The sequence below is a fragment of the Colletotrichum godetiae genome (genome assembly GCF_030913485.1).
Source record: "Colletotrichum godetiae strain CBS 193.32 chromosome Unknown BDP55scaffold_47, whole genome shotgun sequence".
NCBI lineage: Eukaryota > Fungi > Ascomycota > Sordariomycetes > Glomerellales > Glomerellaceae > Colletotrichum > Colletotrichum godetiae.
In genome coordinates, this window is record NW_026851295.1 from 284151 (window position 1) to 299168 (window position 15018).

General features: G+C 49.7%; 7 protein-coding genes across 7 annotated transcripts; 3 read left to right on the plus strand and 4 right to left on the minus strand.

Annotated features, from left to right (window-relative positions):
* Positions 1-1398: 1398 nt before the first annotated feature.
* Positions 1399-2645, plus strand: BDP55DRAFT_752962 (chaperonin 10-like protein; the record flags this gene model as incomplete). The annotated part of the gene is made up of 4 exons (XM_060580680.1): positions 1399-1539; positions 1611-2220; positions 2249-2338; positions 2386-2645. 4 exons carry the CDS (start codon positions 1399-1401, stop codon positions 2643-2645), a joined length of 1101 nt encoding a protein of 366 aa, XP_060425460.1.
* Positions 2646-3062: 417 nt separating this feature from the next.
* On the minus strand, positions 3063-5129 carry BDP55DRAFT_718956 (general substrate transporter; the record flags this gene model as incomplete). Its single annotated transcript, XM_060578423.1, has 7 exons — positions 3063-3410; positions 3471-3709; positions 3766-4404; positions 4430-4574; positions 4635-4774; positions 4835-5038; positions 5081-5129. 7 exons carry the CDS (start codon positions 5127-5129, stop codon positions 3258-3260), a joined length of 1569 nt encoding a protein of 522 aa, XP_060425461.1. The 3' UTR covers positions 3063-3257.
* Positions 5130-5577: 448 nt separating this feature from the next.
* On the plus strand, positions 5578-7621 carry BDP55DRAFT_771757 (cytochrome P450). The gene is made up of 7 exons (XM_060581118.1): positions 5578-5603; positions 5762-5924; positions 5995-6237; positions 6316-6514; positions 6622-6955; positions 7008-7296; positions 7386-7621. Exons 2-7 carry the CDS (start codon positions 5796-5798, stop codon positions 7476-7478), a joined length of 1287 nt encoding a protein of 428 aa, XP_060425462.1. The 5' UTR covers positions 5578-5603; positions 5762-5795; the 3' UTR covers positions 7479-7621.
* Positions 7622-7940: 319 nt separating this feature from the next.
* Positions 7941-9812, minus strand: BDP55DRAFT_696876 (monooxygenase; the record flags this gene model as incomplete). The annotated part of the gene is made up of 4 exons (XM_060577622.1): positions 7941-8005; positions 8030-8807; positions 8829-9117; positions 9172-9812. 4 exons carry the CDS (start codon positions 9810-9812, stop codon positions 7941-7943), a joined length of 1773 nt encoding a protein of 590 aa, XP_060425463.1.
* A 1085-nt stretch (positions 9813-10897) lies between these two features.
* Positions 10898-12191, plus strand: BDP55DRAFT_676252 (short chain dehydrogenase/reductase). Its single transcript, XM_060575798.1, has one exon. It carries the CDS (start codon positions 10995-10997, stop codon positions 11994-11996), a length of 1002 nt encoding a protein of 333 aa, XP_060425464.1. The 5' UTR covers positions 10898-10994; the 3' UTR covers positions 11997-12191.
* Positions 12192-12704: 513 nt separating this feature from the next.
* BDP55DRAFT_732306 (uncharacterized protein) lies at positions 12705-13338 on the minus strand (the record flags this gene model as incomplete). The annotated part of the gene is made up of 2 exons (XM_060579931.1): positions 12705-12817; positions 12882-13338. The coding sequence occupies 2 exons, from the start codon at positions 13336-13338 to the stop codon at positions 12705-12707; spliced, it is 570 nt and encodes a 189-aa protein (XP_060425465.1).
* A 533-nt stretch (positions 13339-13871) lies between these two features.
* On the minus strand, positions 13872-14760 carry BDP55DRAFT_771761 (uncharacterized protein). The gene is made up of 3 exons (XM_060581119.1): positions 14506-14760; positions 14171-14418; positions 13872-14098 (listed from the first exon to the last, which is right to left on the minus strand). The coding sequence occupies exons 1-3, from the start codon at positions 14690-14692 to the stop codon at positions 14060-14062; spliced, it is 474 nt and encodes a 157-aa protein (XP_060425466.1). The 5' UTR covers positions 14693-14760; the 3' UTR covers positions 13872-14059.
* Positions 14761-15018: the final 258 nt, after the last annotated feature.

Sequence of the window (15018 nt, forward strand, 5' to 3'; positions counted from 1 at the left end):
TATGGTGCAGCCCACTCTATCTTGACAACAGGGAACTCTCGAAACGTCAGTAGCGGGCCAGGTTTCGTCGCAGAGGTTATGGCGGACTCCTTCACTGTGTGCTTGCGCTTCATCTCAAATTCCAGGAAATTCAACCCTGTATACAGATTACGACGATTGTAGTCTAAGTGGTAAAATCCTTCTGGCGTTGATGTGTTTAGATCTTCTCTCCAAGCCGCTGATGAGTACCTCACTGGACACGAGCTTTGTCGGACTTCGTTTACACCGTCACTATCTCACCTAGGTACCCTAAGTGAACTATGCTTCGCAGGGAACGGGGACTTGCCCTATCATTGATGAAAACCAAGAAACAGAGGTGTTCTATTCCTTTCAGAACTGCGGCTGTCTTGACAATAATGCTTGTGTAAGACGAAACTTCGTCACACATGATTACTCATCGAACGGGCGTCCTGGCCCGCCAGACCGATCAACCACACGAACATCTAGGAACCCCTCATTCCGTAAAAGTTGAACTATGTCCCGATGTAAGGAAGGTAGGAATAGATGGTATTGGTAATAGAGGGATTACAGTTGATAAGTCGAGGTCCCCGAGTTACAAGAGAACATGCCCCCACCTTCTCAAATAGTCTCGAGCTATCAGCCTCCTTTGGCCTCCCATGGTAGATTCAAACTTGGATCTGGTTCGTGGCGATGTGACACCCCGCATTCTTAACTCTATCACGGAGCCAGCCGCCGAGATCGAAACGACTGTATCACTTGAGCTTGCAATAAGATCAGCGGAGTGAGGGCATCTGCTTCCGAACGTACCCCTCTCGCGTCAGGAATCAAAGGCGACTGGCTTCCATATATCAGCTTTGATCACTGGGGTTGTCAATGGTTGAAGACGGCAAATACAGAGTTTCGGTTACCTCCTGTACCGAATATTATGGATACAACTAAATGGAATTGAGGGCTCTAGAGATCTCGTCGTCAAACAGGGTTGAGGAGTTGACAGCTGCCGAGAGGCGACGAGAGCGGGATACAGGCAGTGGAAACCGGACGAAAGGGGCAACTATTGAACCATTAAGGAGCTAAATCAAGAATGAACTTATATTTCTACATATTACGTGCTAAAGAATTATGATGATCCGTAGAATAAGGCTACCTATAGGGGTGAATTTCATCAACTGCTTGCTTAGGTGTTATGTTGTGGTGAACACGAAAGGATACATGTATGTATCTGATCATCACAACCGCAAATCTCAAATCGGCTTTGACTGTACAACGGATCGTATAGACTCTGCGACTCAAGGACAACTCCTTTATTCTTGGGTAGAACGTAAGTTGAGCCTTTCGACGCCGTGATGGCAAATAACCTCGTCCGCTGAGGTCCTTACTCCGGGCGGTCGACCGTGAGGGATGTGGTTGAACTACAGCCTTAGACTCAAAAGGGCATATCTAGGCCCCAAACTCAACCAAGAGGTTCAATTAATTCCCGTCCAACATCCTGGTCTTGGTGAGTTCGTTGTGAAAATAGCTTGCACTGGCATTTGTGGTAGTGTGAGTGACCCCTCATGAGAATACGGGATGATACCGAAAGCCCTAGGTGTACTAACGCCGTACCATTTCAGGATGTCGTCTTTTCGCTTGGCCCCGAAGATGGTCTCCGGGGACCTAATCACATTGCTGGTCATGAAGGCATTGGACACATCGTCATGAGCCACGATCGATCTCTCCTCGGGAAACCGGTTGCCGCGAGATACCTAGCTTCCTACTGCCGAAGCTGTCATTACTGTACTCGCAACGTGCCCGAATCCTGTCCAAAGCAAACGAAATTTCCTCGAAACCACAACGGCACGTTCCAGCAGTACATGACCGCACCATATGCTTCCCTCATGCCCCTGCCAGAGTTCATATTTGATGAGACGGTGGGCCCGCGTCTCGGTGTCTACACCACAGCCCTTTGCTCCGGGGCCGCGGCATTTAGAGCGTTGAAAGCTGCGAATCCTGAGTCCGGCGACGTGGTCATCGTTAGTGGGGTGTGCGGAGGAATCGGCCATCTGGCCGGCATGATGGCTCGCAACGTCTTTGGAGCCAAGGTTATTGGTATCGATTTACCATGGAAGGTGAAAGCCTTGGGCTCAAGCGCTGCTGATGTTTTTGACGAGTTTGTCGCTGCACCTACAAATACCAAAACAGCCGAACGGACCGAGTTTATGGAAAGAATTTCAGATGCCTGTAGTAGCCTGTAGTAGGTTACGCACCATAGGAGAGGCTCGCCGCGGTGCAGACTCTCTTCTAGTAACATCAGGCGAAGAATCTGCTTTTGAAGGGCTGACTGATTACGTTTGCGACGGAGGTTCAGTGATTTGCGTAGGATGAGTCAACTTTCAGGCTGTTTGTAAGGGAAACTTCTCACGTCTTTCAGTGTCACGAAATCAAGGGGTAACTTGGCAATTCCCCTGACTTCGATGGTTAAGCGCTCTATCAGGTTTCAAGGTCTGTTAACGGGTGGATGGGATGAGAGTTATGAGGTCATGGAGTTCATCAGAGACGGCAAAGTGAAGCCTATGATTACAGAAGTCTGTCTTGAGGAAGTTCCGTCGCGAATGAAAGCCTTTGGGAGTTGTTCAAACGCCGGGAAGTTGGTAGTCAGGATTGATTAGGACAGTAGCGCCATTGAGTTTCATTCAAATTGAGATGACAATTACTGCATAGCTTAGGGGATTGAATCAAGGGACGTACATCAACATACAGTACGATTAGATCACTTGCTACTTAGGTATTTTGTGAGAAATCTGGAAGGTCGATCGCTCGACAGCCATTGTGAAGAGAATTTGCTGAGGGTCACTCACTACGGTCACTGCCCACATCGGATGAATAGTGTTGGAGCCTTCAAGCGGTGTTCAATAGAGGAACTCAAACTCTTAATGGCATCGCTGAGACCGCTGCTGCATCTCCCATTTACTGACGCGTCGGCAGCACTCACAGCACAGTGATGGGATATCCTGATATGAAGACACAACTGTAGGATACGGATGAGCAACACTTTTTTATTTGCTACTGATATGAAGCCACATAGTGTGGAGAGCATTTGTCAACTGAGGACAAAGTGAATCAGATATTAGACCCAAGCTTCTAGGCATCTGCTACGGCGACCTTGCTACATGCGCTTCTTTCGCCCCTTCACCAATCCCTCACTTCAACGAGTCTGCCCTGGGAACCCCAAGTAACTATCTTTTGGCAGTCAACCTGGGAAGCTGCACTGAGATTTTGAGCTAAGATGACGAATCATCCTTGTGCCGCATCTTTTCCTCGATGATGACAGCATTGTCTGAACCAGACTCAGGGACTGCTTGAATGGTACGAAGCTGCTTCTGCCAAGTCCGTGATCGCCATGCAGGCACTCTCTCATCAAAGAGTTTATCGATCTGTAACGTTAGGCATGTGCGTGAGACGATAACTCTGATCCTCGGGGAATCAAAACGTACCTCCATTCTCGAAAGTCCAGTGAGCTCCGGCAAACAAGTATAGGCCCACACGAGAGACAGAACAGTCATACCGAACCAGATATAAGAGACTTTGACCCCGAGATCGCCGGCTGTCTCGTCAATCATGTACGGCGTCACAAATCCAACGAGCCATGTGATGATCCAATATGCCACCAAAACGATGGAAGATTGGTAATTACTCGCGCGGCCGGACAGGGGCTCTGCCATCAGCAACCAGCCTACACAATCTGTCAGTCGAGTTTCCTTCTGCAGTGTCTCAAGAAAGACAACCTACCCCCGATGCCCCACGTTGGTGCATACGAAGCGATGAAGAACACCGCCCCAACAATAAGCATCATCTTGTCGGCCTTGCTATCCGGAGCGGCACTATGGATGACGCCAGTGAGTAGCTGGGCGAGTCCCATGAGAACTCCACCAGCGATCAAAGATTTGCTTCTTCCCAAACGCTCAATAAGATACATAGAAGGTGCCGTGAAGACACAGTTGGTGATGGCGAGAACAAGAGATATCAGGTACGAGTCGTCCACACCCGCGGCCGCAAAGAAGGTCGTTCCATAGCCAAACCAGAAGGTGATGCCAGTGGATATGGTGAAGAATGACATAGCTACGCCAATGAGAGTTCTTCTCAGGTCGGTTCCTCGGACGCACTCAATGAACTTGGCACTTCCGTTTGCGCTCTGGTCTGCGATGTAATTCTCGATCTCGACCATGGCTTCGTCGACCTCTAGTGAGTTGATGTCTGCATTGCGGAGAATGGCGAGAGCCCGGCGCGCTTTGGATTTCTGGTTCTTCTTGGCGAGAAGGAGTGGCGACTCTGGGCAGAAAAAGACTCCGACGAAAACGACCAGTGCCAACACCAGCTGAAATGCAATTGTGATGCCTATATCTGGATCAACCTTTGCACACATGGAGCCTTGACGTTTTCCCAATTTACTTACGCCAACTTCGGGAATCTGTGTACTTGGAAGTTCCCAGGCTGATACCACATGCTATGACGTTACCTGTGGTGAGGAATTGGGTGTAGAATGCCATCAATTGTCCTCGATTCGTCGACGTAGAGCATTCCATGAGATACGCGGGGACCTGCATTACGGAAGTTAGTTGTCATCCAACCAAACAGGAGGTTGAATACTGGGTTCTTACCGTGATGGAGATAAGACCGAGGGCAATACCGAGCAAGACGCGGCCGACGATGAACACAGTGGACGCAAGTCCAGCGGTCTGAAGGGCAACACCCACAGCGTAGGTAATAGATGCTGTGAGCAAGTTGCCTCGTCGGCCAACTACAAAGCATCAGCGATGTTGCGGCGACTCTCAGACTTTGAAAAGCTCAACAAACTTACTCAGACTAGTAAGCGGTGCCACTAATTGACATCCTATAAGAGCTCCGACAACGAACAGCGCAGAAAACATGCTCCGGGTATATGGAGTCAAGTACAGCTCTCCGGTGACGCCATGTTTGACACCGTAGATTCTGATGAAGTCTTCGGAACCAAGCACGCCATTCAAGTATCCGGAATCATAGCCAATGATGGTTGATGATGTAGCTTGTTAGAGATGACAAAACTGCGAGGCCAAGAGGAGCTCACCGGATGAGAAAATGATGCTATACACGAGAACTTTCCTGAGTGACAACATATCGGGCAAAAGATACAGGGCTATGAAGATTGACTGCCGCCTTGCGTTCGGATTGTCCTGTTGCAAGGCGCATGTCGCAAGTTTTAATAAGTCGGGCAATTGATATGAAATCGTTCATCCGGCCTTGTGGCCAGGCCCTTAGAAAGGCGTCTGTAGAAATTGACAAGGGTCTTTCCGTAAATGGCCTATCAATTACTTTGGTAGTCAGTGGTAGAGTCGCTGAGAGATAGGAATTCACATTCCGTCTAGGGGCAAGACTATCTCTTATCTCACTGGCCTATGAGTGAGGGCTTTGCGATACTCTGCTAAACTCTAAATTCATCATAGCGGCCACTCCTTATCAAGCAGCACGTCCACATTGCATGACTCTAATGTACCGAGCTAAGTCTTCCCTTGTACCTACGGTGAGGTTAGCCTGGGTTTCATGCTTATTTGAACAGACGGAATTGTTGGGTCTCTCCAGCCCTCCTCCAGGTAACGACATTGCAAAATCTGGTCTCAAATGGACAATTGATAGTAGTTGGAGTCGTTGACAAGATCACATACTTACTTGCGGGGGGGGGGTTAGTCGAAGACCAAGGCAGGCAGAAGAGTGAAGCTTTTGTCTCGTCACTAACTCAATGGCGCCGTAGACCGATCTACTCGTTGATACTCGGAACAAAAGTCATGATCGTTCTGTCGTCGGACACAACGGTCAAAGAAGTACTGGACAAGAGGAGTGGCAACTACTCTGACCGGCCAGACATGTTTATCGGTCAGAAGGTAGCCAGTGGTGATCTCCGCCTCGTTGTGATGGTAAGTAAAAAGAGGAAATATGTGGAAGCTTTTACTTTTTGGGAACTGGCCAGCTGTTAACAAGATCCAGAGATACGGAGACAACTGGCGAATGATCCATCGCATGGTACACAATATCTTGAACATCAAGGCTGCTGTCACGTACGTCCCTTACCAGGACCTCGAGAATATGATTCTCCTAGACGATCTCTTGGAAACTCCTTCCGACTTTCTCCAACACATAAGAAGATTCACCTACTCTCTTTCTACGCAGATGATTTACGGTTATCGCTGTACTGACAACCATGACCCGAAGCTCCTGCAGCTGTTTGAGGTAATGAGCTCGACTCTTCCCACCGCAACAGGGATTAACGTGAGATGTGTTTACAAATACTGACTACTCATGGCATAGAGCTTTGAGAATTGGGGCAAGCTGTCCGGAAGTTCTAGCGCTCAGTTGGCAGATGTTTACCCTTTCATCCAAAGCTTACCAAGTGCTATTGCGCCCAACGTCAGATACGCGAAGAAGCTTTACGAGATTGAGAGCAAGAACTATCTTAGGCACTGGATGATGTCGAAGAAAGCACTCGATGACGCAACAGGATTGGTGAGTACCACAATCCTGAGCTCGACATCGAGAAATAACGAGGAACTTTGTGACGAATGATCCCACAGCCCTGCTTCTGCAACGACATCTATCGTGCTCAGACATAAGAAGGATTTAGCGACGATGCTGCTGCTTATATCAGCGGCTCGCTGCTCGAAGCAGGCTCAGACACGACGGCAGGAACCCTCTATGGTTTCATCCAGGCCGTTCTCGTTTGGCCAGATGTGCAAAGAAAGGCTCAGGAAGAAATTGATCGGGTGATCGGCAACGATCGTCTTCCCACCATCGATGACTATCCGAACCTGCCGTACATCCGCTGTTGCATCAAGGAGAGCCTGCGGTGGATGCCCACTGTCTTTCTCGGCGTGCCACATGCCGCGGTCAAGGACGACGTTTACATGGGCTACAACATCCCAAAAGGTGCGACTGTTGTGAATAATGTGTGGTGAGTGAACCCCTAACTACATGACGGCCTCTGATGCCTGAACGCAACATAGGGCCATCCACATGGATGAAGAGCGGTCGCCCAACCCTCGCGTATTCGACCCCGAGCGCTTTAAGGATGACCACACAACGCTCTATCAGTCCGCTATGGGGGACACGAAAAAACGCGACAACTTCGTCTTCGGCGCAGGACGACGCCTGTGTCAGGGTATTCACATCGCCGAAAGATCGCTCTTCCTGGGCATGTCGAGGCTCTTGTGGGCTTTCGACTTCTCCCCGACCGTAGATGGCCAAGGCGATCCGGTGAAATACGACATTGAAGACCTCGTCGGTGGTATTACCGTACAGCCATCTGAATATCCCGCCCAAATCAAGCCTGATCTGCGGAGAAGGTCGCTATATGCAGAGATGCCGCTGACAAGTGCAAGCAGTCATTGGACCCGGTCACCATGCAATGGAAGCAGGTCCCGGAGGGTATGGCGTTCAGTACCTGGATGCCGGATGAACTTTCAGACAACATGTAGCTGTGATTTGCGTTAGTTTGGATTTTCATAATGATCCTGACTATCTACCTAAAACTGTTCACCCGTCATGTGAAATGTAGTCATAGGGAGAAGAGAATCGGATTATTTAGATTCTCAGAGTCACGACTAGTAATTATTCAGAGAGCGAGACACGATCATGTACATCATGTTGCCGGCTAGTGATGCGAATCTGATGACATTGAGATCTTCGATGAACGGTAGGAAGAAGTTGACAAAGAGCTCGTATTAATTTGGAAACTGAAAGCGGTCGTGAGGTGAGTGATATCTTGGGTCAATCACAATAAACATATAGGCGGACGTCTGCTTCTCGTATCTACAACGTAAGTACCTACCTTAGGACAGCTCAGAGATACGAAAGGCAAGGTTATGCATGGATCGCCATGAATCGCAGGTCTGCTTGAGAAGAAAGGAGTGTTTTCGAGCATCTATCTCGCACCTAGTTCAGCTGGGAACTCCCCCTGTCTTCATCGACTTCTCAGAAGCCATCGTCATCCCGTGTTTTGCGTCTTCGATAACCAGGTTCCTCACACCATTTAAAATTTGACCAGAGATATTACATAGGATCGTATCTGCAATTGCTGGTGATTCCACCGCCTCGGCTCTCCAGGCAACATGTTGGTCTGGGCGGATCAAGACCAGGTCTCTCTCATACAACCCTCTAGCTTGCGTCTCTCCCGAGAGATGAACAAGCGACATACTCAAGCTCATATCATTCGCGGCTTTGAAAAGATGATATTGTCCCACATCCACATCAGTGAAGAAAAGCAACGACCAGTGTTTTCCAAACTTATCGAATATTGCGGTGCCATCTGAGAGGAACAAGTGAGGGGGCCGACCACCAGGCCACGTCGTCGGGGTGTAGTAGCGTGGATCCGAGAGAGGCTCGCTACCGTCGTCTTGTTGATGAAAAATGACGTGTGATTTGTACCGGTATCCCATCTCTATCCCAATGTCCCTGTTTTCCCCGTCATGACTTTGGTAGAACTCATGAACATGCTGTCTGAGGAGGCGTGCCTCCTTTGTATCGGAGTCAACGCGACGCGGATTTCCGCCACCGAGCAAGGTCTGCAACTCATTATGGACTTTGAAATGAACGTGGGATCGTTCCACGTTCCGGAGAGCCACGGGTTTGCGCTCCAGTTCGTAAGACTCGAGGAGCCTTACGCCACCCTCACCCTTGATCACCGCAGCGAGTTTCCATCCGAGATCGAAGGCGTCTCCGATGCCCATGTTCATCCCGTAGCCCCCTGTAGGAATGTTCTGATGTGCAGAGTCGCCGGCGAGGAACACATGCCCCTCTTGACTTCTCTAGTTGCGTGTTACGGCGACATTTGGCCTCCAGATGGAATGGACCAGGATTTCGTCGATTTGGAATTTGTACGGTCCGTAGAGCCCACCGAGGACGCGGTAGACGGCATCATGAGATTCGATCTTTTCAGGCTCGGCATCTAGGGGCAGAAATAGATGGGTCGTCCAGGTATCCTTCTCGTCTTGTGAAATAATGGCGCCCTCAAAGCCGCCTGACTGGCCGAGGAAGAAGATGTGCCAGAACCTCCCTTGTTTGTGTAATTTTGTTAGATCACGAGACTTGAAATGAACTATCAAGGCACAAGATGGTCTACAAATGCTGGTCAGATTATATTCAAGATGTGCCCTGTTGGCCGGAACTTACATTGGACCTCCGTCGACAGGAACGAATAACGAGGTACGGGTTCGACTCGAGGCGCCGTCGCAGCCCACGACGTAGTCAGACCTGAACACTGTTCTCTTCCCAGTATCCACATCAGTAACCGTCGTGTTTGCGAAGCTAGAGTTCTCTTCGACGTGTTCCAACTTGAAGCCGTAGTTGAGGTCAATGAGAGGGTCGTCATCGCAAATCTTTTTTAGCCACTTCTCGAAGATGGCTTGCGAGACTCTCTGCCAAGGCTCTTGGGGCTGTGTACCGTCATTCGTTTTCTGAATCTGGGACCTGAAGCTATCTACCCCTGGCAGATCCCATTGAGTGAGCGGCTTTTCGGCAGGAAGCCCAGTGGAGATGATAACATTCTGGTCCATATTCGCCGGCACGCCTTGCTTTCGGAGGTCATCGGCGAGGCCCAGCTTGCGGAAGATCTCCATTGACCGAGCATTTGTCAGATCCATTTTTGGCCACTTGATGGTGGTCTTATTGCGTTCAAAGAGCCTCAACTTCACGCCGTAGAAGGAGAGCACTCGCGCAAGTAGCAGACCGATCGGTCCCCCGCCGGCAATAATGACGACTCCCTTGGGCAGCACCTCCAAGCTAGGGTTTGGTTTCGGCTCGTCCAACGCCATGAATTCTGTGCTGTAATTGGGTGTCTTTGTTGAAATTTTGGTTTTGCAGATGCTAGAATATGTTTTGGGGGACTGCAAGTGCTTGTACCGTGGGGCTTGATACATGCATGAGCAAGAGGACCAAAAGACGGGCCTAGATATAAACCTTGGTTCGTCATCAAGTGCAAGACTGCCCTGTTTCCGTCATGATGGAGACCCGGGGCAGTCTCCGGGGCAAGCCTTCTGTTCAACCCGTTTGAACAGGTGTGTTTAGTGACCAACACCATGCTAAATGACAGTGAGTGCCCTGGTTCCGTCGGGGTCCGAGGTAGTGAAACAGCCACGGCTGCTACACATCACTGAACGCTTCTCATGCGCAATACAGTGGATCTCCACGATGGAATTGCCGTCGATTCGCAGGTCACTCACTAAAAAGCTTCCTTGAAGCATAGAGACCCTGCTTACAGCCTCGGGCTCGAATCCAAGTGGTGACTGGGTTGCCTGAGATGAGGCCGGATGTCCCGCCCGAGGAAGCCCTGCTACCTTCTCCCGGCCCCACCCACGCCGACAAGTTGTAGATCCCGAGCCCGAGCCCGATAGCCCAGCCAGCGCGCTAGCCGCATCCGGGACCACACCCACACGCCTCTTTGCAAACCCGTTCTGGAGCTGACTCTACCCTCTTCGTTTAAAAAGTCGGGATTGTTCCTAACTTCATGTTTTTGCATCTGATGAGTCCATTCGAAGTCAGTCTGGTATCGCTGAGGTGTTGCAGATTCCTTATTGCAAGAGCACCTTAGTTGATAGCGTAGACCAGGAGCTCACTTCAATGCCAACATGAATCATCGTGTTTGTCCTTTTGACTAGAGTAGTCGTTGGAGCGACAAAAGTACCAATTATGTTCCATTCTACTGGATGCAAGGGGGAATACGTTCGATCCAGGCAGCACTCATCATGCCTCCAAAAGATCTTTGGAAATGTGACCATCTTAGTTCCATGGAAGGATCGAAGGAAGTGGCGTATGAGCGCGGTCCGCGGTAAATGTTTTTCTCCGGTCTATCGCTTGTAACTGTCTTCCTCACTTTCACCGATTCGCGCGGAGTTGGCTGGACAAACTCCAACTCCGCACAACTTTCCTCAATACATGCCTTCATCCGCACGTCACATCCCACATTAGCACCTACCACGAACTCCCCCGCACGTTAAATGGCGAACACGCAAACCATCATAACTTTTGTCGGTATTTTGACGATCGGTATTACCGTCGTTAAAATAGCGAATTGGATTGCCATCTACACACTTCCTTCGAGACTTAGTCGTTATGCGCACAATTCGTCGAACGGCGATGCGCCCTGGGCCCTGGTGACCGGTGCTTCAGACGGCATTGGTCGTGCCTTTGCATCCGAATTGGCGATGCAAGGGTTCAACGTCGTACTTCACGGGCGGAATCACGCCAAGCTCTCTGCTGTCGCGTCTGATTTGCGAACAAAATGCCCAGAAAGCTCATTCCGCATACTGGTGGCAGACGCGAGTGCTGTGCCATGTATCAACTGCAGTGGGGCTGTGCGGCCATCTCAAACCGGTAATTCTTCGCAAGCTCCTTTGGATTTTGAGTCGATTCAAGCAGAGCTTCGCGAGTTGCACCTCACCGTAGTCGTCAACAATGCGGGAGGCGGCCCGACCAATCCGGTTTTCTCGCCCCTCATCGAATGCTCGATGGACCGGATCAACAGCAACGTCAGCCTGAATGCGCTTTTCCCACTACACTTGACACGAGTGCTCCTACCAACTCTCCAGCAAAATGCGCCGGCCATGGTTATGAATATCAGCTCCATGGCAGACCAAGGATTTCCTCTACTGGCGGCATACAGCGCTAGCAAGCAGTTCCTCATGAATATGACGCGTGCCGTGGGTCTGGAGTTCAAACTTGACGATGCGGCCAACAGCGTTGAAATGCTAGGCGTCAGAATCGGCAGAGTCACAGATGTTTCGCATTTGAAGGAGGCCCCATCGCTATTTACACCCGATTCTCAGACTATGGCCAGAGCCGCCTTAGCACGGAGCGGTCGTGGGCATGGAGTAGTTATTGGATACTGGAGCCACGCGCTACAACAAGCCGCATCCAGCTTTTTGCCGATGTGGGCCAAAGATCAAGTTGTTATGGCTATCATGCGTCAGCAAAGAGCAGGAGAGTTGAGAACACGATGAACAATGTCTGTTGTTCTTGAGCAACTATCACATACCGAAGACGTACATGAACACATAGTGAGGCGCTTAATGACAGACCTCTCGTAGAATACCTTTTTGTTGACGACCTCCATTAAGTCATTAACGACATGGGTCTAAGACCAACCGCCAGCCACTAATCATTTATCCTATAATCGAACTTGATGATGAGCAGAAGATATCAGGCTGACATGCAAATGAGTAAGTTCTATTCTTGAATGCAAGGTGAAATGTATACTTTACGGTGCCAGCCATGCCCAAATCACCGTCCCGCGTTTATCACCAAATCGTTATAAAAGTTGATATGACGAATTCAGGTCGGCCCAGCCCGTAGTAATATGCCAGACGAGAACCATCTTCACGTCTCCGAAGAAACCGCAATTCTCCTCTGTAGTTTCTCATTTTCCTCAACCGTGAGCCTGTCTTGCATCTTACCTGGGAGCTTGCGGCATTTCTCACGCTGGAATCTCTTTTGAACCTGGCCAACGGCACTCGCAATAGATTTCTTGGGCTTCCTACCCGTTTACTTAGTATTTGGGTACACACATTCTCGCATGCTCTTACACGGGGTACACTCACATCTACCCATTTCTGATAAGCGCGCATCCACTTCGGTTGCCATACCTGCCATTCGCTGCGGGTGGAATCACCAGGAACGGGGAACATCTCGAGCGAGATCGAGTCTTCGCATTAGCCATCGAAATACGTAACGGCGTGCACGGGTCTCGCCGCGCGCCATTGCTCGTCTTCTGGGATCTCCTCCACAGGTCTTGAAGTATATGTGTCATGAGCAGTGAGATCGTCTGCCATGCCGAAAGGTTAGACAAGGGGCTTCCAAGCCCAACCGAAAGCCTGTACTTGACTTACCTGTGTTGGTATCGAGTAACCACCAGATTCCTAGTCTGTCTCCTCTCAGCGGTTTGGATAGTGGGAGTATGTCTTGTGGGATTCTTCCTTCTAGCAGTGGCCAGAGTCCAACAGAATTGGGATCTTCGAGTTGATATTTCTCGTCGGAACCACTAAGACCATTCTTAAAATAGTTGATGGTCTGGGTGGACGGGAACATCGGTCGGTGACTGGTGACATACGGAAGATGCCGCACCAGGTTAATCGTCACGTCGTTGAAGCCAAGGCGTCGCAGCTTCTCGAGGGGGATGATATTGTCACCCCAGCCTCCTTGCGGGGGGTATGTGATGTGATCAGGTCCGGTCGAGACCATCTTGGCAATGAGTTCATAGCATCGCTTGATGCTTCCGACGATAGCATCCCGGTCGTATGCTGGACCGACATCTCGTCCCCGTGAAGTGGAGGCTTCGGTCGACATATTCACAAACCATTTTACTGTCAATATCAAAGTGTAGTAGAAACGAGGCTGATGAGAATTGCCAGGTTTTTCATATGCTATGATTTCGCAAGCGCTTGAGAACGCCGTGGCTGTTTGAACTTGGCGGCATCGTGCTGTTGGCCGGGTGGTTTCCTTTACACATGCCCCTAAATTATATATGTTGTGGCTTGTACGGCAGTGCAAGCAGCGAATGTCTAATGCACGGGCAATTTAGAAGAAGAGCACGGAGTAAAGGACACCTTTTGAGATGGAATAATCAGGATTCACGTTACATAAAGGATATTTAGCACAAGTTTAGTACCGAAAGAGCATAGTTGGGCTTTAACAGGTCGGTTTGGGGAAAAACGATCAAGCACAATCTAGGAGGCAAATGTGACTAACCAGGCATCTTCTGTGCTGAGGAGACGCCCACCGCATCAAAACAGCCTCACTTTCTTATCGACGGAGGCTAGAGATAAATTCATTGTATTTAATAATGCGTCAAGGAAGACCACGCGAGGTCGGGACACAACCGATGATATGTTAGTTTTGCATGGCCTGCACCCACGGAATACGGGATGAGGCGTGCGAACACAATGTCTGCTCACATTAGGTACTATACACACTATTGCCGAATACTTCAGAACAGACTCATTTCCATGAAGAAAATCCCTTGCTCCAAAGAATGACAGCAATTCAACCCAGTTCTCTCATCAATCAGCTACCTCGCGCTCAAGACCTCCGCAAGCCGCGATTTATCCTGCCGCAGAATAGTATCAGAAATGCTCTAGTTGAGGCAAGTAACACAAAGATACAAAGGATTATGACTTACAGAAAACACTTCCATGAAGTCGATACGAGGCTCAGTTAATGCTTGAGTAGAGGACCCAATGACAATGTGAGCTGCGAACGGCGAGTCGAGAGTCTTCTTGTTGATAAACTCCATGTGGACGGACCCAAGCAAGACTAATTCAGTCTTGCTATTCGTATTTGTGCCTACGAGTGCTGCGAACGCCTTTGAGGTGATGTGCCGCCTCAAATTCACGACACTCCATGCACCCTCCCTGCATTTTGATATCTCTGTCAAGCACACATAAGCCCCTGGTTGTCATTGAAGAAGGCAGCTTTCAAAGAATCTGGATCGCCACGATGGAAGATCGATCTCACCTATAGACCCATGGAAAGTCCCACTAGGACTGATAAAGGTCGCCTCATTCGAAAATACCTCGGTGGACAGTCGGTGACCCGTGTCCTCACTGGAGTCTGCGAGCTCGTAGAAGGCAGCGATCATGTTTTTGGTCTGGAAATTGATCGAATCAGACAGCCAGGCGGTAGCGTTGGTGACGTAGCTCATTGCGTGTCAGAATCTAGTCAGAATAATACGATTACAGAGTGGTGTGGAGATGGTTTCATCGATATCAGTAGTCACTCTTGGAGGAAGAGTGTTGACTTTGCGACATCTTTCCGCGAGTTGAAATTTGAGGGTGCACGGGAGACTTTCTTTAAGCGTCAGATGACGCACCTTGGTTTCCTCTATTCGCCACATCCTAGGAAGACGCAAAGACGCGCTCGTCCGTTCGCTTTCTGTCGCCTCTTCGCCTTCTCGGGGTCGGGCTCGGGCTGGAGCCCTAGAGGAGTTTATCAAACGGCTTGGGGGAGATGCGTACATAGGTAAGTCTT